Source organism: Mauremys reevesii, linkage group 1 (genome assembly GCF_016161935.1).
Source record: "Mauremys reevesii isolate NIE-2019 linkage group 1, ASM1616193v1, whole genome shotgun sequence".
Taxonomy (NCBI): Eukaryota; Metazoa; Chordata; order Testudines; family Geoemydidae; genus Mauremys; species Mauremys reevesii.
The window spans coordinates 241573013-241596666 of record NC_052623.1 but is presented as its reverse complement, the minus strand read 5'-3'; the positions used below and the strand labels follow the sequence as shown (position 1 = coordinate 241596666).

General features: G+C 40.9%; 1 protein-coding gene across 18 annotated transcripts in view; it reads left to right on the top strand.

The window, feature by feature from the left end:
* Positions 1-23654, top strand: part of C2CD5 (C2 calcium dependent domain containing 5) — a 114572-nt gene that overhangs the window by 16896 nt on the left and 74022 nt on the right. For 6 of the 18 annotated variants that reach the window (XR_005600111.1, XM_039543190.1, XM_039543184.1 and 3 more), the window contains 5 exons: positions 1971-2166; positions 3691-3900; positions 4868-5019; positions 11732-11817; positions 19024-19056. Coding sequence is in view for 17 of the 18 variants with exons in the window: in XM_039543190.1 (XP_039399124.1) it covers positions 1971-2166; positions 3691-3900; positions 4868-5019; positions 11732-11817; positions 19024-19056 (677 nt within the window). In the remaining variant the exon portion in view is untranslated. Of the gene's footprint in view, positions 1-1970; positions 2167-3690; positions 3901-4867; positions 5020-9238; positions 9434-11095; positions 11124-11731; positions 11818-19023; positions 19057-23654 lie in introns of those variants that run through there. The other 12 variants (XM_039543253.1, XM_039543245.1, XM_039543236.1 and 9 more) reach the window with 8 other exon arrangements.

Genomic DNA, 23654 nt, shown 5'->3' with positions numbered 1-23654 from the left:
TTTAAAGTTCCAGTGCATCCATCTACAACATGGCAATAGCCTGGTCAAGCCCACCTCAACCAATTTTACCAATATACCACTTTGGCACTATTGGGAACATTGGAGACCTCCTTTGGGGAAATCCAGGAGATGGTCTCATTCCTATCGTTCAAGCCCCTTTGGCATCTACTTCCAGGTTATGGATGTGAGTGACAGTCAAAGTGATGATGTCCATGGTGGTTGAAAAAGAAGGGTGCGGGGAGGGACTGGGGCAGAAAACCAAGAGCTTTGTTTCAGTTACGTTGAGCTTGAGCTGCTGACTAGACATCCATGAGGAGATATCAGAGAGACCGACTGAGATTTTTAGTTTGGATAGAAGACAAGAAAAATAGAGATTTTAGTCTTTATGGGGCTGTAAATTGCTGCAAAATCATGGAAGGCATATTTTCCCAAGGATAGATTTCTCTCTCCTTAGAGGATAATCACCATAATCAAATCAAATCCAACTACAGTAAGAAACTGCCTCAAACTTCTAGGCCACACATCTACTTGCTTGTACGCAATCCCACTTGTCAGACTTAACCGACATTCCTTACAAGGCTGGCTAAAGTCAGTATCTCACCCTGCAAGACATCAAATGAGCATGCGAGTTGTGGTCCTAGCTCTCATCTTATCAGCACTGAACAAGTGGGTAGACCCTAAGAATGCCCTTCATCACCTCGCTACTATAAAAAAAAGTGATCATAGATGGATCAGATTCCAGTTGGGGCACCTATTGAAGACCTAACCACCAAAAATCTTTGATTATATTCTGCATTTAATAAACTCTGGACTCTCATTCAGTACCATCAAAGTCCACCTTGCAAAAGTCTTGGCATACCACCCTGTCATACAGTCATGCTCAGCTTTTTCCCCCAACACCATGGTTCTGAACTTCTAACTAGGTTTCTGCACATCTTCCCACCAGTGAGAGAGCCTTCTCCAACCTGGGATATCACAGACAACAACATCTCTAAGAACCACAGTTATTATTAGGTAAATAACTGTTTTAAATTACTGTCACCCATGTCTTTCCTCACCCTTTCCACCTCATTTTTCTGTTTGCCACTTACTATGTCATGTTAAATTTAGACTGTACTCTCTTCAGAACAGGAGTAATGTCTTCACTTGTTTGTGAGGGGCACAGCACATTTTGAGATACCAGAAAAATAATATTGTGATAAGACTAATACATTTCTGCACAGTGTTTTTTGTAGATGTGATTGATATATATAAAGAGGCAGTGTGTGCAGCATTAGAATAGAAAAGGCACTTAGTGGGGATCTAGTCAGTGTTGGTCAAATTGTAATTGTGTCCTATTTGCTTTTTTAAAATTTAAACTACGTTGTGGGTGAATATATGAATAAATCAGTCTTTCACCTGTTAGGATATGGCTCATATCCAGTTTCTGATTAGAGCTGGTTTGATGATTTCAATTCATTTCCTCTGGGATGACCATTTACATCATAAAACGACCATGTATCATTTGGCACTGTTGGAATTTCAAAGGTCATTTTGGATTGCCTAGCCAAGTGAAAGTCCTTCTCAAAACGTCAAATGTAGCTAATGAGGTGTGAAAACATAGGACTAAACTGTTTGCTTAGTGGTGGTCTTTGGCATGGCTGTGGTTTAAAACAGCCCATAATAGTAGCAGTCTGTATTGCATAATGTTTCATAGTGCCATCAACAAGCTACATGCTATAATGTATGTGGTTCAGATGTACTACTACTAAGATCACAGAATTAAGAGCCTTCAATTTGCAGGAGAAGGTTGTGGCCATGTTTATGGTATAGTCATGTTTGATGTTATCTATTAGCCAGTTTTCCTACCTGGAAATTATTACAAATATGAAGAGGGTCAGATCCGCAGAAGAGAATAAGAAACATTCTCTTTAACACATTTGCCCTATATCTAAGTGAGATGTCCGTTAACTTGTATTTATTTTTTGTAGGTGAACTTCAAAGGAAGATTGGCTTGAAGGTACTTGAAATGAGAGGGAATGCAGTTGTTGGTTACTTGCAGTGTTTTGATTTGGAGGGAGAATCTGGACTAGTAGTACGAGCCATAGGAACAGTCTGTACCTTGGATAAAATAAGTAACACAGCATTCTTACCTGCATGTAATTCCCCATCTAAAGAAATGAAGGAGTAAGTATGAGTTAATAGATTGTAATGAAGTGAATTTCATTTCTTTTCATATTCATTCAGTTTTACATATCCAGTGTGTTTTCCCAGCATTTATTTCTCCTTTACTGTTTTTCTTGTCTGTAACTTGGTTTATGTTCTGCAATTTTGAGAAGATGGACATTAGATGTTGCAGCAGTAAATCTTGACGAGAAAGATATTTTTCTATTAATTCCATAACTCTTGCATTTGTGCAGTCATAGCGTTGCACATTCCCGTGTTGTGAGCCGCCAACCTCTAGCTGGTAAATAATTTGCACATGCAAATAACATATTTTTTGTTCATGGGGATCTTTCACAATACTATGCATTTCTTAAGGGATTTCTGTTTTTAGCACTTTGAATGTCTTTGCTGTATATTCATGTAAGAAAAGATAAGTATATTTGAGTTCAGATAGTTGAGTGGCTCAGGAGATGCAAGGACATCCTTGAAGTCTTTTAATCATTTTAGTCTTTTGTTTTTCTTTGTAAGCAAAACAAATTGTACACTGACTGAAAAAGGTTTCATGATGAGGAGTGTGGCCTAATTCCAGTTGTTCACATTGGTTAAGTCAACACAACACAGTTTGAATTCAAATTTTTAACAGGAACAAATCAAATAAAATTAGTAAAATTCCAGAGTCATATTATTCTGAGGGCAGAAGCATTTACAGTCCTCAGTTGCCACTGTGAATACATCAATTTATTTGTTATGGCATCTTATGTATATTTTACACAATTACTAGATGAAAAATAGAGTACAAAAAAAGTATACTTCTATGTCACATGTCCAGACATATATTGTTTGAATTAGGTCATTTTATTTTAGTACACTAGTCTTGTAATTATTATAATGCAATCAGAGCACTTTGTATGAGGCAGCAACAGTACCACTGTAAAACTTCCCCAGCAGTGGGATCCAGTTATTGGTCTTATTTAGAATTATTAATTTAATTTGTATTGACTTGTGAAACATACAACCATCATCACAGAGCTTCTGGGCATATTAACAACATTAAAAACACAATTAAAAACTACACACTGGCTGCAATAGCTAGCAATTTAAACATCACCCATAAATCAGTAGCATTCAATCTTGAACAGACGACAAAAAACATTATCTTAACCCATGTATGTGCAAGGTTGTTTAGCAACTTGCATGCTGTATTTTGATAAGGTTGTTTTAACCAATCTGTATGGTCCTGCCCAGAAGTGTGAGTGGGTTTCAAGACCAGCAGATTCTACTCACATCTTGTTATTATCTTTATTAACCTTAGCCTTTAATGCCAAAGATTCAATAATATGTTAACAAGTTAATACTTAGCTGTTCCCCTGCTCCTTTTGATTTCGTCTTGACTCTTGCATGCTAGGAATTATAACTCTTAGAGTCTGCTTAAAGAATAAGAGATCTCCGCTAACTAGCACTCCCTGAAATCATTTTTAACATAACTTTGCAATCTGTTGTATGTATTGTTTTCTTTTCTTCCACCTTGGCTGCAAATTCTCTCAGGTCTCCGCTGGTTCATCCGCCAAGCCATGGATGCCGCTCGACTCACAACAGCCCAATTCACACTGCTTCTGGCTCACGACTTACCCAGAACTTCTCTCTGTCTGTTCCCACTCTCATCTACACTGGTACGAGACTACTCAGACTCAAGAGCTGGGGAGAGGCAGGCCACAGGCACAGTGGTCGCAAAGTGCAGGCAGGCAGGCAGTGTAGGCAGGTACCACCCATCTTTTCTCCCTCTTTTTCTCACTGGGAGTCCTTCTGCTGTCAGTGGAGAACTACTGCTATGTTCAGCTGCTGAAACAAACTCAATAGTACTTGGAAGAGTGTGTGTTTCCTCAAAGTCTCTTCCACAGAGCTATACTTTTCATTTCCTTTAACTACTTGAGATTACCTTTTTTTAAAAAAAAAAAAAACTACCTCGCAAAAATCATACATCTGAGTTTAGTAACATCCATCAGGTACGGTTTACAAGTCTTTCTTACTAGTCATAATAGGAAACCATGATTGGGCTTCAAATTGCTTTCAAGTGTAATCCAAATGTTACCTGAATTTTTAAAGCGTTAGGAAGGGTTTGTGTCGCTTTGTGGAAAAGACAGTACTGGAGAACAGGTAAGGCAATCTGCACATAACTGACATGTTTGTCGATACAGTTGTATTCCTTAAGGTTTTTCTCTTTGCTTTGTTTTTAGCTGTGGGCACACTGCTGATGCTATAGGATAAGGAAACATTTTTTTTCTTAAAATGTGTGTGTGTACATAAATGTGTGTGTGTGTGTATATATATATATATATATATATAATATTATATATATAAACACAAATATAGTTTGAGATCATTTTTTCTTTAATAATCTAACTCAACAAGCATTGTGTAGTTGAACAATTTTTTTTAAAGCCACGTATTTTGAGTTTTGTTTTCTTTTGCATGTATACTTTTTTTCCCCCATGGTCTGACATTTTATTTGGCTTAACTGTTTTAGTGCAGATAATCAGCATCTATCTGTAGAATGCTGAGTGGGTAAACATCATTTCTTTGCCTTTGGCCTCATCCCCAGCAACACACTTAAGGAATAACTGCTGGCCCTACCCCAACCCCATCCTGGTGTTCGGATCATGCTGCTGTCAGCCAGGTCCTTTGGCACAGGATTACTGAATATGTTTCCACCTTCTTCTGGCAGGATTCCTTTCAATGAAGATCCCAATCCCAATACTCATTCATCAGGACCCTCCACCCCTCTGAAAAACCAAACCTATTCCTTTTCACCTTCCAAGTCCTACAGTCGACAGTCCTCTTCTTCTGACACAGATTTGAGTTTGACACCCAAAACTGGTAAGGTGCTTCCACCCACTCTTATTTTTTTTGTTAATTTGTATTTCTGTTTTATCTTTTCATTCAAACCCTTTTTCCTTTTTGGCATGTAAGTTATCAAAATGATGTGGAAATTGGATATTTCAAATAGCGCAATTAAAGCATGAAAGCATTTGCTTAGTGCACTGATTTACTGTACTTTGTTTTCCAAAGCTTTATAACCATACCATATAGGCAATTTCAGAGTAGCATTTATAATATAACCATTTAGAAGCATCTCAAAATGTTATAAAGAGAGTCCTAAGGAATTGTCTTTTTCTTTTAATTTCCTCCACTTCAGATTATAAATTATGGGGGTACATTTTCACCATAACATGATGGGGAAACGAGTGATCAAGTCTTACTAGTGTATGTGATTTTTCTAAGACTAATCTTCTCTGCTGAAAATGCATCCATATTTTTGTGTAAATTCCACATGTCTGTTTGCAAATTGATTCTAGAAATACAATTGCTAGTGTCTACTGAACTTCTTCAGGGTTATGGAAGTGGATGTGGTAAATCAAGTATACACTGTCATGTAATTTTTTAAAACTAGTTTTAAAGGTTATTAAAGAACACCTTTTTAAAAGCTTAAAAATATTTTTCTCAACTGGCTTTTCACAATTTAATTGGACGCTAATTCCTCCCTCCACCCCCTTAATTTCTTATGGAGCCCAACAAACGTGGCTCTGCTACAACAGAGCAAAAATACTGTAGGCCCATGTATAAAAGTGTGGCTGCTGTTTTAAATGTTTTTTCTAAATATGATGTTTAAAAATAGTATTTGAATCTGAGAACGTTCCCATCTCCCTAATCATGACAGTTTTAAGGTATGTTACATTTTTGGACTCAGTTATTGTACTTGATGGGTGTCTCAGGAATACTTCAGATTCAAGATTTACACATGGAAATAGGTTGTAGATTCTCAAGAGTTAATTTTTCAAACTTAATCCAAAAACCTAAAAATAAGAAGCTATCAAATTGCAACTCTCCCTCTTCATTTTTTTTTTAAAACCTTTTTGTCTTTTCTTTCTTTCTTATATTTTATGTAAATAGTGTTTGTCTTGTGGACAACCTAGGGTGACCATTTATGTTTTAAAGAAACTGAGAGCAAGTGTATTTAAAAAACAAACAGGCCAATATTTATTTTTAAGAGATACCACCCCGCAAATTCATACATTTGTATTATTAAATTCCTGATGATTGTTTGAAAACATACATGTTATCTGATTAAGTTCCAGGATAGGTAGCCATCTTAGTAGACATCCCAAAGGCACAGGAGAGTGATAGTAGTCTGCAGTGAAATTGAGACATTTCTGCAGTAGCTACATTAAATTCTGATCCTGCACCATGATGTGGATGGATGGACTGTTTGCACCTACACTGAGCCCCATTGAAACAATGGACTCTGTGTGGACACGAGTGCATCTGTGTAGATCAGACTGCAAGATAGGGGCCTTTGTGGTGAGGAATTTCCTAATATGTTGAGGAAGCTGGGCCATCTTCATCAGCTTCAGTTTTTTGTTTTCAAAGTTAAGCTAATAGTCAAAAGAACAGCCATACTGGGTCAGACCAAAGGTCCATCCAGCCCAATATCCTGTCTTCCGACAGTGGCCAATGCCAGGTGCTCCAGAGGGAATGAACAGAACAGATAATCATCAAGTGATCCATCCCCTGTCGCCCATTCCTAGCTTTTGGCAAACAGAGGCTAGGGACACCATCCCTGCACATCCTGGCTAATAGCCATTGATGGATCTATTCTCCATGAACTTGTCTAGTTATTTTTTGAATCCTGTTGGCCTTCACTACATCCTCTGGCAAAGAGTTTTAGAGACTGACTGTGCGTTGTGTGAAAAAGTACTTCCTTTGTTTGTTTTAAACCTGCAGCCTATTAATTTCATTTGGTGACCCCAGTCATTCTTTTATTTGCTAGGGCAGTATCATGTAGCTGCTATCTTTTGGCAATATGTTCAGCTCTCTGTTGCCAAAATGTGTCCCAATCAGAAGTCTTGCTTGTTATGTCTAAAAATTTTACATACACACTGAATTTTGAAAAAATAATCACTTAACAACATAATATATAATATGTTTGAGTCACGTTTCACCTTGACTTTTGTGACTCTTCAACTATAGTTGTTCTGGGAGGAAAGCATAATAATCACTTTATAGTTAGAATTAATTCAGGGATATAACTATAAAATATCCTTAATTTTGATAAGAATTAGTCATCAACAGAAGGAGAGGGAATACTATTGAATGATATAAATTGTGTTAAATATTTTATTCGTGCAGGTGGCAGTTCTAAACAGACTTTACCAAACATGTTTGTGGTGTTTTAAAATAAAAAAGATAGCATTGTTTTCAAGGATGGCACTAGCATTTTCTCAAGGTTCTATAATCTAAATTATACAATACAACCCATACGTAGGACACGAACTGTTACAGGATTCTTGGCTCATCAACCCTGATTAAAGCTTTGTCCCTATAAAGGATACTATTTTAAAAAAAAAAGCAAATTGAGACTTAGACTAACTTGGTTTAGTTTTTCTTTTACTGCTTTATAAAATAAGTTTGTTTACTGAAGTAAGTGTAGTATGGCTGAGATGATGTGGCTCTAGTTTTACTTAATGAAACCTGTTCTTACAGATTATTTTAATAAAGTTATGTTTGGCCTTGTCTCTCAGTTTTTTGGGGAGTTTTGCTTAGTAGAGGGTGTCTTAGTGTCAAAGCTCTTTATTCTAGTGCAAGGGTCAGCACCTCTGGCACGCGGCTTGCCAGGGTAAGCACCCTGGTGGGCCAGGCCAGTTTGTTTACCTGCCGCGTCGGCAGGTTTGGCTGATCGCGGCTCCCAATGGCCGCGGTTCGCCATCCCAGGCCAATGTTGGTGGCAGGTAGCAGTGCGGGCAAACTATGGGCTGGCCGCGGCTTCCCACCGCCCCCATTGGCCTGGGACGGCAAACCACGACCAGTGGGAGCCACGATCGGCTGAACCTGCGGACGTGGCAGGTAAACAAACTGGCCTGGCCCACCAGACGTTGCTGACCCCTGTTCTAGTTCATGACGATGATCTGATTAATGGTTTGGCACATATAAAAAGATCTGAAATTCAAGGTGTAACCTACTCAAGCCATCTGAAGAAGGGAAAATTGGGATTTTCTTGTTAAGCTGTCTGAGCAAGGAAGAGGAATAGAGTATGACTGAGGAAGCAATGTCAATATCTTGACTTCAAATTGAGACTTTAACTTTCATAAGAAGCACATATACCACAACATTTAGGTATTTATACCATGATATAAAGAGAGAGAAACTTGGATTTGCTTATTAGTCTTCTGGGTTGGAACTGTTGGAAGAAAGATTACCACCATTTCTTTTATAAAGTAGAATGTGATGATACAGTGTGGAATGGGCTGTGTCAAATTCTCTGTAGTAAAAGGTGAGAGGAGGAGTTTCAAAATGCACTGAGAAAGTTAATTCTGGTTTGGAATTGGAGACTTCCTGTTGTAAGTAGTGCTACTTTTCATGTAATTGTAAACTAACAGAAGTACCTGACTGACAAAAGTTGTTACATACTACATTGTAACATATATATAATATATTTTAATAAGTTTGGGTTATCAGAGAGCGAAGAATTAGTATACATGTGGAGGAAATTGAGAAGACGGGCACTCCTTTTTTATGTGGGAAATAAGTAAATATGTATGTATACACACACCATTATAAGATTTAAGACTTTAAAAATTAAATTTTTAGGTTTCTGGATAATGGTCAACTTAAATTCATAGAACTTTTGGAGAAGAGAAGCTGTTACCATATCAATTTTCCTTAGGCATGTTGGAAGGGCTGTTTTGAATATATTTTATTTAGAAGTATTCATTTTAAATCTTTATGTAAAATTTAATTGAAATATGAAATAAATACTCAATTACTTTGGCTCTTTAATAAAACTAAATACATTTAAAAACAAAGTTAACAAGTTCATACTCAGATTTTTGATAACGTGCTTCTAATCCACACTGTGGTGCTAAGTTGTCATTTCATTTCTTTGTATGCTGGTAATAGCTTTTTCATATGCTAGCAGTATATATCTGTTCATTTGAAAAAAAAAGTCTGTTTTGTTTTTGCTTCATTTTGCTTTCCTCCTCCTATTTCTTTAGTCATCTTGTGAATCTACATCTTTTCTCTCTACTACTTTCCTCCACAGCACCTTCCCCACAGGGGCCTAGGATTTTCCTGTTTCCTAGCTCCCCTACTCTGTCTTGTGGTTCCCCACATCTTAACAAGTCCTGTCTCCTCCTCCCGGGGTCTAGCCTTAACCCTCTTCACTCTAGCCATGTCAGCCCATTTGTTCTGAGGAAAAGTGTCTCTTTCACTGAAGAGCTGCTTCTGGCTGCTTCTGGTAGGATCAATCTATAATCACCTTTTTTAAAATGCCTTTTAAGAAATAAATGGAATGTTGTTGTTAGTCAGTTAGGGGGCATTTAATACCTAGCCTTCTATATCTTTTAGTTAAAATAGCCTCTGAAAACTGCTGGCTACATGACTATTACAGGATAATTTTTTTTCCACCTAGAGGCTTGCAATAATTTCTAGAGCCTCTTCCTTAAGTTGATCAATATTTGAAACAAATAGCCTACCTTATATTGCAGAACTCTTTCCTTTTCCAAAAACGTCTCCACTAAATATTGGTAATTGGACTTACTACCATTAGACAACTACTGAATACTGATATTCTTTTCATTCTCTTCATTATAATAATGTTCCTGTATTTTAGATGGAACAAGCACTCCATCGTCCTTACCAACTCAATCATATTCTTCTGTTGAAATCTGACCATCATGTGGCTAGCAACCATATTTATTGTACTGTTTAAATTGGTTTGTTTCATTCTGACTGTACACAAACTTTGTATTTGTACTTCCTCCTTTTTATGTTTCATTGACAGAGATCACTAGATTGTCCTGTTAAATTAAATACTAGAAATCACTGCTTCTTTTCTACAGATAGTGCTTTGATTATTTTATGTTTTTTAAGAATGTGTTTCATCTCAACAAATATTCTTCATTTCATGTCAGTGTGTTTTTAGTATTGTATAGTCCCTTGAAAATGCTATTTAGGTCTAATGCAAAATAACATAAAATAACTTAATTTTATTAATGGGACTATACAGATGCTAATCTTTGTTTCCTTATCCAAGAACAGCTAAAAATATTTCATTTCCTATATATAAATAACATTTTAGACATGATAGCATTTGTCAGTTTTGAAATGAGTGAATAAATGAAGTGCCAACAACAACAGACCCTGAGTTTGTTTAAAACAAAAAGTCCTCACACATTTACATGGAAAAATATCTTTCCTTCTTTATTGTTACTGGATTTTTTAGCAGAAGAAAGGGGACAGGGAAAGTAGCAATGTATTGTCTGTTTTAAAATAGCAGTTAAGGTAACTTTAAAAATATTCCCTTCAATCATAACTTCATTCGCCTTGTTCCTGATGCTTTTTTTTAGTTTTGTCCTTCATTTTTATTAGTATTTTCATTGATATCTCTGAGAGTATTGAAAGGTATAACTGCTGATTCACTGAAACCAAATAAATATCGATTTAGTTCTGAGGCATGTAGGCAGATCTGACTATAAGAAATATCAGTGAAGTATGTTCTTAGGTATGAAATACCACCAAGTGAATCTGATTCACCAAAATTATGATTATTGTAGGAAAAACACAGCCTTGGTATATGTTTTCTTCCTGGATTTAGTAACTGCGAAGCAACAAATGTCTTTTAGCAAGCAAATCACAGATAAATTTGGCAGTTTAGAATGCTCAACAGTAGTCCATGGCTGATCTGAATGATTCAGATGAGTCGATGTACTCTACATAAATGTTAGACTGTCCTTCAATTCTAAGTTACAGTATCTTTTTCAGAGTTAAAATTTAAATTAAAAGATGTACATTTGTTATATGCTTGCCCTTACAGTTTTCTCTTTGGGCCAAATTTTATAGTGACGTCAGTAGGAGTTGTGTATATGTGGAAACTGGAGGTTTGAGCCCCAACTTATGAGGAAAAATGATTGAGCTACTCTGAAACTGTATGAACCTCACAACATGGAATCTTTTTTTAACTGCTACTGTAAATAATTCTTGGACACAGGTCCATAGTTGGCTTTATAGCAGAAATCTTGGCCAATTGCACTAGTAGGATTACTTCTAGTTTAGCACTTTTGAATTAGGACTGATCCTGCAATACTCACTGATGTGAATTGCAACTTTGGCTGTAACTGCTTGTGAAAATAAGGATTATGGAGCTGATCCTGTGCCCATTGAAACTGATCGCAAAAACACTCTTGCATCCATGGGAAAAAGATCAAGCCATACTGTAGAACTAAGAGCTGCAAGTTCAAGCCTCTAGGCCCTTATTCTTATTTACACTAAGGTCCTGTACACCCCTCTGACACTGTAAAGGGACTTGAAGTGCAATTTATGTTCACCCTAATGCCCCTTTACACTGGCACTAAAGGGAAATATCGTATAAATGTGAATAAGATCCTTAGTCTTCAGTGTGCCTGATTGGTAAAAATAAACTTTCAGAAGTTTCTAACTATAATTTGTATCATAGGTTTAAAAAAAACCCGGAGACTAATAAATACAGTCCGTAACTTGTTTCTCTGGATGTTATTTATGTGCTGATTTTCTTTAGGAATGGGCAGTGGGAGTGCTGGAAAAGAAGGGGGACCATTTAAAGCTCTATTAAGACAACAGACGCAGACAGCTCTGGAGCAAAGGGTAAGGAATACATGATGATCATATTTTATACTTTATATTTCTAATATAAGCCTAGTGGAGATTTAACTTTTAATTAAAGGTAAATATTTCCTTTTGACAGAATTATTTTGTAAATATTTGTTTTATTTTGCACCTGCCAAACTTAATAAACCTCTGTTAAACACATTGTTTACTAGCCCTTTTTATAGACAAATTATATTGATTGTAATATTAAATATATTACTAAAACAACATGAAAACACTGAAACAAATAATTCTAATCTGCCCAATAATGAAATGCTGTAGTTATTGTTATAAGACACAGTGATAACAAAAGAGAATTGAGTGTTTGTTTAAATGCATAGATTATCAATGCAGCTGTCATTTTATTGCTGAAATAGCTTTATTCTTAATTGAATTTTGGCAAAAGACGACTTGATTTATTCAGAAATATTGGGCCAGATTTAAAGATGCTGAAGAGGAGGCTTACTTAATTTATAGATAAAAATGGAACTGGTAGCATGACTTAACCCCTATTGTATTATATGAATGGGTTTTATTTTTTAGTTATCTTTTATAATAAATCCCAAACTATAAAGCATTGCCATTAAAATCACTATTAAGGAGTATTGGATTAAAAATAACCTTCTGCAGTGTTCGTTAACACTGTGCATTCAATTAAATTTATCTTTCTTCTTTGAGTGCTTGCTCATGTCCATTCCAATGTAGGTATGTGGTTACCCTGAGCACCTCCGGAAAGCTTTTCCCTCCAGTGGTATCCATTGGGTCGGCTCTGGTGCCCCCTGGAGTTATATGCTCAAATAGTGTTATAAAGGGTCCCGCCGACCTGCAGTCCCCTCATTTCCTTCTTACCAACCGTGACGGTTGCTGGAATTGCCTCGTCCTTGCACTCTGGAAGTACTCTCTCAGTGGACTTTCTAACCTCATTGTATATTTTATCTTTATTCTTAGTAGTTAAATTTCAGATTTTAGATAAATAATTAGGTTAGCAGAACCCCACTCAATGGTGTTAATCACTTCTCAGCGCAGGGTATATCTTGGTCTCTGAGGTTTAAGCCTTGTGCTTCTTGCCACAAGCCTATGCCTGTGAATGACCCCCATTCCAGCTGCCTTAAATGCCTGAGGAAAGCTCGTGTATGGGAGTTCTGTAAGTTCTGCAAAGACTTCAGGCCCCATACCAAAAAAGATAGACACTAGGCTCAGATTTATCCTCAGGGAGGCAGCACTACGACCTCCGTTGGAGCCGGGTCACTCAGAGTCTGCACTGAGTACTTCAGCCTCAGTAAGGAGCACCCCCCGCTACTCTGTAGGAGACTCAGCACTATTCCTTATCACTGGCACTGAGGAAAGACACTCCTGCTTCTTGAGAGACTTGACACAGTCCACCATCCCCAGTGCTGAAGAAAAGTGCTCCGGAGGGGGAACCTCGGCACCACTCTCCATCACTGGTGCTGGGAAAGAAGCAGAAAAAGACTGATAGAGGTCGTTCCCCAACCCTGAGGTTGGTAGGGGAGAGACATACTAATACAGTGTGACCCATGTCAGGCCACTCTGTGGTTCCAACAACCCTTGCAGTGCCATTGACTCAGGCCCTGGAATGAGTACCGTTGAGTCTGGTACTAATCAGCTTTCCACCGCAAGAGAATCACCAGAGTTCCACTGCCCTGGTGGTACTGTCAACGCCAGAGGAATTTGCAGCAGCGAGAGATTTACTTCTCTACTGGTACTGCCATCCCCAGCCATATGAGAACTGTCACTGCAGTGCCAGCGGGAAGGACCTCCACAGAACTGAGGTCTCAGGTGCCTTCAAAAGGGAATCTGGCCATGATGGCCCAGCCCCAGTCACCTCCCTCACGGCACTGGTCGGCACTGTTCCAGCTTGGTCTCTGGGAAGGGAATCTTCAGAGACAGACTTGGAGGTGGAGTCGTATGTTTCTCTCAGGAGCTGGCTGTCACTACAGCTGGCACTGTCCGGCCATAGACCTGAGTCAAGGCAACCCACTCACAGCTTGGCCACAGGGACAGTGGCAGATGCCGAGACAGTGTCCTTTCTGGAAACCCTCGGCTTTCCCTCTGATGCAAGGGTCACATTCCAGAAGGTCATACTCTGTGGTGTCAGAGTCCCTCCACTGCTCTGCTTTGAGCAAAATCCAGGCTCTGGTACAGAGACTGGTGCTGAATATCAAGATCCAGCACCGCCAGACACATCTTGTGCCGAGGGCGAAGAACAGTGTCCTCTAAGTGTCCAGGCATCCTTCTCCTCCTTTCCAAATGAGGCTGTCATGGGAGCAGACAACTACAAGACTCATCAGGAACTCCTTAAAAGAGTGGCTCAAAACCTGAGGATCCAGATTGAGGAGATCAGGGAGTCCTCCCATGCGCTGGTAGACATTCTAGCAGCAACAGACCCTTCAAGAGTGGCATTGCCCCTGAACAATGCTATTAAGGACCCAACAAGGCATTGTGTCAGACCACAGCATCCCTTCATCTGACGGCAAAGAAAACTGAAAAGAAATACGTTGTCCTGGCTAAAATGGGTATGAATTCCTTTATACACGCCCACCACTGGGATCTTTGGTTGTATTTTGCGTAATGACAGTCAGCAGGGGTCAACCCCCAAGGCCAAGGACACCAAAAAAATTAGACCTCTTCAGCACAAAGGTCTATTCAACAGGTGGCCTCCAGCTAAGGATCACAAATCAGCAAGCACTCCTGAGCAGGTATGATTTTAACTCCTGGGACTCATGCTGAAATTTAAGGAGTACTGTCACAGGAGTCCAGGTGAGAATTTGCAGGCAAATCTATGGCAAAGGTGTTCCTGCAGGCAGCTGTGGATGCAGCGGACTCTGCAGCCTGATCCATGGCCTCAGTGGTGGCAGTACGTCGAAGCTCTTGGCTTCAATCCGTGGGCCTACTTATGAGGTTCAACAGACATTGCAGGACCCTTTGGAGGGTACATCACTTTTCTGAGCAGACAGACTCCAAGCTGCATAGTCTAAGGACTCGAGGGCCACCCTGAAGTCCCTAAGGCTTTATACACTGGCACCCTCAAGGAAACATTATAAACCTCAGCTGGCCAGTCAGTTCTTTCCGCCACCTGCCTGGCAAGACCACAAAAGGAGGAAGAGCAGGGGCTTTAGGAGAAGACCTCCGCTGCAATCCTTTTCTGCGCCTGCTCCCTGCAAACACTCTGTGGCATCTAAGCAGACCTTTTGATGGGATGCATGGGGAAGACATATCAGGACAGAACTTGGATCCAACTTCCCCAGTTTTTGTGGACTGTTTATCCCATTTTTGTCGGGCATGGGCCTGTACTGCCTCAGATTGCTGTGTGCTACTCATGATAGCACTGGAATACACTCTTCAGTTCAGTTGTGTGCCTTCACTCCCTGTCCCTCTTCAGGGACCCTTCTAGCCCAAGAGATGCAGTCACTCCTAAGGGTGGGAGCCGTAGAAGAGGTTCCACTGGAATTAATGGAAATAGAATCCCTGGCCCCTTATTTCCTAATTTCAAAAGTCAGTGGCAGTCTCAGACCAGTTCTGGACCTGTGAAAACTCAACTTATTCATAAAGAAACTAAAGTTTCATGTGGTCTCTTTGGCTTGCATCATCCCCTTCCTGGGGACTGGTACACTGCTCTCGATTTGAAGGACACCTACTTCCTTGTCTCAGTCTTTCAGGGACACAAAAGATTCTTCTGGTTCATCGTGAATCATGTGTACTACCAGTAGTGGTGCTCCCATTCGGCCTGCCAGGGGCACCTCGGGTGTTCACGAAGTGCATGGCAGTTATTTCAGCTTTCCTGAGAAGATAGGGTGTCGAGAAAACAGGGTTCCACAATGACTGGCCGGTCACAAGTTCATACCAAGATCCAAGTGGAGCCCAATGTAAAGTTAATACAGTCAACAATCCAGACTTAGGTCTGCTAAAAAATGTGCAGAAGTTTACTTTCTCCCCGTTTCAAAGCATAGAGTTTATCGGGGCGATTCTCAAGTCGATCCAAGCCAGAGCCTTCCTCCCAGAAGCATGATTCCAAGCAATAGGGATGCTTATAGAGAGCCTTAGAAATCGCCCCACCACCACAGCCAGAAACTGCTTGAAGCTCCTGGGCCACATGCATTATGCACCTATGTGATGCAGCATGCGAGACTTCGGCTCAGATCTCTCCAGGCGTGGCTGGCATCTGTATACTCACGGAGCTGACACCATTTAGATGCAGTCATTGCAGTTCCTTCATCTGTGACTGCCTCCCTCCATTGGTGGCTAGACTCGCTGGCAGTGTGTGCAGAAGTCCCATTTTCAAGACCCCAACCATCAGTGTCTCTTGTCACAGATAGCTCAGCATCAGGCTGGGTTATTCACATGGGGTCCCTTAAAACTCCAGGCCTCTGGTCTCCAGAAGAGCTCTTGCTACATATCAACATCAGGGAGCTCAGGGCAGTTCGTCTGGCCTGCCAGGCGTTTCAGCCCCATGTGGTGGACAAGTGTGTGCCAGTGCTCACAGACAACACAACGGCGATGTTTTATATCAACAGGCAGAGAGGAGCACTCTCCTTTCACCTGTGCCAGGAAGCACTTCTGCATAGCCCACTCAATCCACCTTGGGGCCTCCGATCTGCCAGAATCACAGAATGAGCTAGCAGATCACTTTAGTAGATACTTCTCCAACCACCACGAATGTTCCATTCGTCCAGATGTTGTGAGAGTCACTTTCCAGAGGTGGGGAGCTCCCCAGATCTGTATGTGACAAAACACAATAGGAAATGTCTCCAATTCTACTCCTTATTGGGTCACAGCTCCAGGTCCCTCGCAGACGCTTCCTCCTCCCTTGGACGGGTCATCTCTTCAACACATTTCCTCCCATTCCTCTCATGCACAAGGCCTTGATGAGGATCAGAAGGGACAAAGCGGGAGTCATCCTGATAGCCCCTGCCTGGCCTCGCCAGCATTGGTTTACCATGATCCTAGACCTTTCAGTGGGAACACCAATCCATCTACCTCTGTTTCCAGACCTAATCTTCCAGGACCACGGCTGCCTGTGTCGCCCGAATCTCGAGTCCCTCGTCTCTTGGCCTAGAAGCTCCATGGCTGAACCCCTCAGAGCTAGCATGCTCGGGCCGGTTTGTGAGGTACTTCTAGGGAACAGAAAACCATCCACTAGAGCCACTTACCTGGCAAAGTGGGAAAGGTTCTTGATCAGTACGTAGAAGGGTGTCTGACCTACACAATCAACAGTGCCATTCATTCTAGATTACTTACTTCACCTGAAACAATGGCTAACTGTGTCATCTATTAGGGTCCATTTGGCTGCAATCTTAGCTTTTCACCATGGGAGATTGGCTGTTCTGTATTCTCAAACTCCATCTGTAGTTGGTTTCTTAAGGGCTGTGAGAGATTGTATCCCCAGGTATGGCAAACAGTCCCTCTCTGAGATCTCAACTTGGAATTGTCAAGACTGACAGGATCCCCATGTGTGTTGCTGGCAATGTGCTCTCTGCTCTACCTGTCCTGGAAGGTGACCTTCTTGGTAGCCATTACTTCTGCCAAAAGGGTCTTGGGGATTCAGGCCCTCATTTCAGAATCACCTTACAGGATATTCTTCAAGGACAAGGTCCAATTGCATCCACGTCTGGCTTTCTTTCCAAAGGTGGTTTCACAATTCCATACTAACCAGGATATCTTCCTACTGGTCTTCTATCCGAAACCACGTGCCAACAGAGAGGAACAGAGGCTCCATGTGCTGGACATCAGACGTGCATTAGCCTTATTCATAGAAATAACTAAATCATGTCAGAAATCCACTCAACTATTCATGGCCATTGCAGAAAGGATGAAAGGTCTTCCAGTCTCAGCCAAAAGAATTTCATCATGGGTCACTTCCTGTATTTGCACATACAACGACCTGGCAAAGATCCCAGCCCTGATGGCACATTCCACAAGGGTCAAAGCATCTTCAGAAGCATTCGTGGCACAAGTTCCTATCCATGACACTTATGGAGCTGCAACGTGGTCGTCAGTTCACACTTTTGCGTCTCACTACGCCATCACCCAATAGGCTAGAGATGATGCTGGATTTGGCTGAGTAGTGCTATAATCAGCATGCCAGTAAACTCTGAACCCGATCTGCACAACTGCGTAGGAGTCACCTACATTGAAATGAACATGAGCAAGCACTCAAAGAGGAAAAAGGGGTTATTAACCTTCCATAACTGTTGTTCTTTGAGATGTGTTGGTCATGTCCATTCCAAAATTCCTCCTCCTACCCCTCTGTTGGAGTTAGCCAGAAAGAAGGAACTGAGCGACCTAGGGCTCAGCGGGACCCTTTATACCAGCGCTGTGAGTGCACGAGTCCAGGGGGCACCAGAGGTGACCTGATGGTTATCACTGAGGGTAAAGCTTTCTGGTAGCGGTGCCCGGGGAAGCACATACCTGCATTGGAATGGACATGAGTAATACATCTCGAAGAACAACAGTTACAGAAGGTTAGTCACTGTTTTTTTGTTGTTGTTGTTTGTTTGTTTTTTAACTCTGAAAATTGTAGAAACACATGGGGGAAAAAAACAGGTGTGTGTATTTAACTGTCAGATTATATATATATATATATATATATATATATATATAAAAATACACACTCTCTCTCTCTCTCTCTCTCTCTCTCTCTCTCTCTCTCTCTCTCTCAGTATATATATATATATATATATATATAATGTATTATATTGCAATTCTCAAAACATATATTTCATAATTTAACACTGGCTACATCTACACTAGAAGTGCTACAGTGGCGCAGCTGTGGTGAAGATGCTCTAAGCCGAAGGGAGAGAGCTTTCCCGTGGGCTTAATTATTCCACTTCCCATCAGATGTGGTAGCTATAGCATTGTCTACACTGGCATTCAGGTCAGTATAACTTATTTTGCTCAGGGGCGTGGAGTATTCACACCCCTGAGCAATGTAACTTGTACCAAAGTAAGATCTAGTGTAGACAAGGTTACTATCCAGAGACTCTAGAGGAATAGAGAGTGGAGACCAGTTTTCATTTAATAAGGGCTTTGATCTATCTGAACTACATACTTGAAGCCAAATGTATGTCAGACAAAACCAGAAATTATAATGACATATATGAAATATACTTTTTTTAAAATGAATAGCTACTTATATGAGAAAGTGGATGATTGTCTTTTCATATTTTGTTGTCCATTGCTAAGGAAGGATCGCCTCATAGGTTCTGTCGAAGGAGGGTATGTTTCAAAATATTGTGTGACCTTTTTCTTTGAGTTCTTTTTTTCTTGTATTGAAGACTTTTTTCTAATTTTGAACAATCATTTTAAAACCGTGTTTTCTTTTTTGCAAGGTTTTGCCAGATTTCTTTGCGATCTTGTTGATGTGGGGTTTTGATATTTTTTGTTTTAATTTCAAGAACGTTTAGCTAACCAACATACTTCTGCTTAACTAATATTTGGCATGATTGTACATTTCACTTAAAAATTTCATTTACATTTTAATACAAGTACATAGCTTTTGCTTGTAATGCTTCAGTTTGAAAATAAACTAACACTTTTTAAAAGCTTTTCCCTGAGTGCCCTTGTTTCTGCTAGCATATGAGATATTCTGTGGCTGTAGATCTATCATTTCAATAAAAAAGTGTCTGAAAAACAAGATTTTTAAAAGGTCAAGAAAATGCCAGTCACCTGTAGTGTTTCAGTGTGAAAGTTTTGTTTTATTATTTATACTGTTTTAAAAACACATAGCTTTATAATATCTAGTGAAGAAGAATCATATTATAAAAAGTAGGGCTGTCAAGCAAGTAAAAAAATTAATCGTGATTAATCGTGCTGTTAAACAATAATAGAATACCATTTATTTAAATATTTTTTGGATGTTTTCTACATTTTCAAATGTATGTCCCTTCATGCTTCTACTACCATTCCAGAGGACATAGACTTTCTTTCTTTCTTTCTTTCTTTCTTGTTGCGGGTTCTGTAGTTTCCACATCAGAGTGGTGCTCTTTTAATCTGAAAGCATGCTCCACACCTTGTACCTCTCAGATTTTGGACAGCACTTCAGATTCTTAAATCTTGGGTCAAGTGCTATATCTATCCTTAGAAATCTCACATTAGTACATTCTTGTGTTTTGTCAAATCTCCAGTGAAAGTGTTCTTAACATAAGAACGGCCATATCGGGTCAGACCAAAGGTCCATCTAGCCCAGTATCTGTCTACCAACAGTGGCCAATGCCAGGTGCTCCAGAGGGAGTGACCCTAACAGGCAATGATCAAGTGATCTCTCTCCTGCCATCCATCTCCATCCTCTGACAAACAGAGGCTAGGGACACCATTCCTTACCCATCCTGGCTAATAGCTATTTATGGACTTAACTACCATGAATTTATCCAGTTCTCTTTTAAACGCTGTTATAGTCCTAGCCTTCACAACCTCCTCAGGTAAGGAGTTCCACAAGTTGACTGTGCGCTGCGTGAAGAAGAACTTCCTTTTATTTGTTTTAAACCTGCTGCCTATTAATTTCATTTGGTGACCCCTAGTTCTTGTATTATGGGAATAAGTAAATAACTTTTCCTTATCCACTTTCTCCACATCACTCATGATTTTATGTACCTCTATCATATCCCTCCTTAGTCTCTTCTTTTCCAAGCTGAAGAGTCCTAGCCTCTTTAATCTTCCTCATATGGGACCCTCTCCAACCCCCTAATCATTTTAGTTGCCCTTTTCTGAACCTTTTCTAGTGCCAGTATATCTTTTTTGAGGCGAGGAGACCACATCTGTACACAGTATTCGAGATGTGGGCGTACATTGATTTATATAAGGGCAATAATATATTCTCAGTCTTATTCTCTATTCCCTTTTTAATGATTCCTAATATCTTGTTTGCTTTTTTGACCGCCTCTGCACACTGCGTGGACATCTTCAGAGAACTATCCACGATGACTCCAAGATCTTTTTCCTGACTCGTTGTAGCTAAATTAGCCCCCATCATATTGTATGTATAGTTGGAGTTATTTTTTCCAATGTGCATTACTTTACATTTATCTTAAAAGGAACAACATGTGCTGGGTCATCGTCTGAGACTGCTTTAACATGAAATATATGGCAAAATGCGGGTAAAACAGAGCAGGAGGCATAAAATTCTCCCCCAAGGAGTTCAGTCACTAATTTAATAAATGCATTATCAGCATGGAAGCATGTCTTCTGGAATGGTGGCCAAAGCATGAACAGGCATACGAATGTTTAGCATATCTAGCACATAAATACCTTGCATTGCTGATACAAAAGTGCCATGCGAATGCCTGTTCTCACTTTCAGTTGACATTGTAAATAAGAAGCGGGCAGGATTATCGCCCATATGTGCAGGGGTGAAAGTAACTTAAAGGACTTAACAGTACGCAGGAGTCCTGAGCGGGGGCGTGGTCTCAACTGGAGGAGGCGGGGCCTTTCAAGATTTAAAGGCCCTGGGGCTGTGGCTGGGAGCCCCAGGGCCTTTAAATCACCCAGGAGCTACCAGCTGCAGAGGTGGCTGGGAGCCCTGGGGCTCAGGGACAAATTAAGGGGCCCAGAGCTCTGGCTGCTGCGGAGTTCTGGGCCCTTTAAATCACTGTGGGAGCCCAGCCGCTGCTACCCCGGGGCGGCAGGGCTCGGGCGGGGATTTAAAGGGCCCAATGCTCCTTCCACTGTGGGGAGCCCTGGGCCCTTTAAATTCCCGCCGGAGCTTGGCTGCCGGGCTCGGGTGGGGATTTAAAGGGCCCTATGCTCCTGCCACTGCGAGAAGGCTCCGGCTGCTTCGGGGAGCCTCAGGCCCTTTAAAGCACCACTGGAGCTCTGGCAGCGGGTCTCGGGCGGCGCTTTAAAGGGCCCGGGGCTCCCCGAAGCAGCTGGAGCCCTGGGCCCTTTAAATCACCACCGGAGAAGCTAGCCCAGTCTGGCATGGCATACCGGCTCTTGCCAGTACACCGTACCGTACCGGCTTACTTTCACCTTTGCATATATGTAAATAGACTTGTTTGTCTTAGTGGTTGGCTGAACAAGAAGCAGGACTGAATGGACTTGTAGGCCCTAAAGTTATACACGGTTTTGTGTTTGAGTGCAATTATGTAACCAAAAAATCTTCATTTGTAAGTTGCACTTTCACAATAAAGAGATTGAACTACAGTGCTTGTATTAGGTGAATTGAAAAATACTATTCCTTTTATCATTTTTACAATGCAAATATTTGTAATAAAAATAATATAAACTGAGCACTATATACTTTGTATTCTGTGTTGTAATTAAAGTCAACATACTTAAAAATGTAGAAAAATATCCAAAAATATTTAATACATTTAAATTGGCATTCTGTTCTTTAACAGTGCAATTAAAACTGTGATTAATTGCGATTAATTTTTTAATTGCGATCTTTTTTTTTAGTTAATCAGGCGAGTTAACTGCGATTAATGGAAAGCCCTAATAAAAAGGGTTATATAAGATTATGTTTTTAGGGATAGAGCAGATCATGTGGAATATTAGTTGAGTATCGTAACTGTGATAGTATTCTACTGCCATGAGCCTTGGGTTTGAGATGCCTTTAGCTACACAGTTCCCATCTTTCTACAGCATAAAAAAATGACTCTAGGGCAGGTAGAAAAGGAGAGTTGTAGTTGAAAGGGTTTCAGGAGCTTATAAATTGTCCTACATATGTATAAGATTATATACCTAAATTGTAAGTACTGGTTAGTGTTGCTTAAGATGGCATTAACGTGTTGCATTCAGAAAAACGTGTCACAGTAAATTTGCTATGTGCATTGTTTCTTTATATGTTGGAAGTGCAGAAAAGTCTCTTGTGGAAATGTAGAGTCTCTTAGGCTACGTCTATACTACCCGCCCGGGTCGGCGGGTAGCGTTCGACTTCTCGGAGTTCGATATATCGCGTCTCATCTAGACGCGATATATCGAACTCCGAACGCGCTCCCGTCAACTCCGGAACTCCACCACTGCGAACGGCGGTGGCGGAGTCGACGGGGGAGCCGCGGACTTCGATCCCGCGGCGTCTGGACGGGTGAGTAGTTTGAACTAAGGTAGTTCGAGTTCAGCTACGCTATTCACGTAGCTGAACTTGCGCATCTAGTTCGACCCTTCCCCGTGTAGACCAGGCCTTAGTGTAATTCAGTTGATATGCTGTGTCAGTATTAGAGTATTTTAAAGAAAGTTCCTTTATCTGGACTAGGGCAATCATATTTCAAGTTCCCAAATAGAGGACACTGCGGGGGGAGAAAGGGGACCCGGAGGGAGGATACAGTTGGGAGGTGCTGGGGGTGTATTGGGGGTTGTACTGGGAAGGAATTTTTGGGAGGTTCCGGAGGGGTGTCTGTGTGTACTGGTAAGGGGTTTTGGGAGGGGTGACAGGGGGTATCTGTGGCCTCCACTCGAGGTGGGGGGCAATGTTGCGTTCCCTGTCTCGGTGGCATGGTGGCTGGATCAGGCCTGGGACACAGTGCCAGCCTGTCAGTCAGTGCCTCCCTGTGGGCCTCTTCTCTTCCCCATGGCAGGGAGCTGGGGCCTATCCCTGTCACCCCAGCCCTGTCACCCCTCCCATCCCGGCCCTGAGTACCTGTGGCAGGGCAGTCAAGAGGTGCTTGATGGCTCCGCTTACCTGGCGGGCCAGGGGGCAAACAGGAACCGGCAACTGTGGATGCAGGGGAGGGATTAATTGGGGTGCAGAAACCTCTTTTTCTGAGCTGCAGTGTCTGGTACGCAAGGAAAAATCCAGGTCATTTCTTCTTATTTCAGAAATCTGCCCAGACGGAGATCAGGAAGCCAAAAAAGAGGTCATGTCTGGGAAAACCCGGATG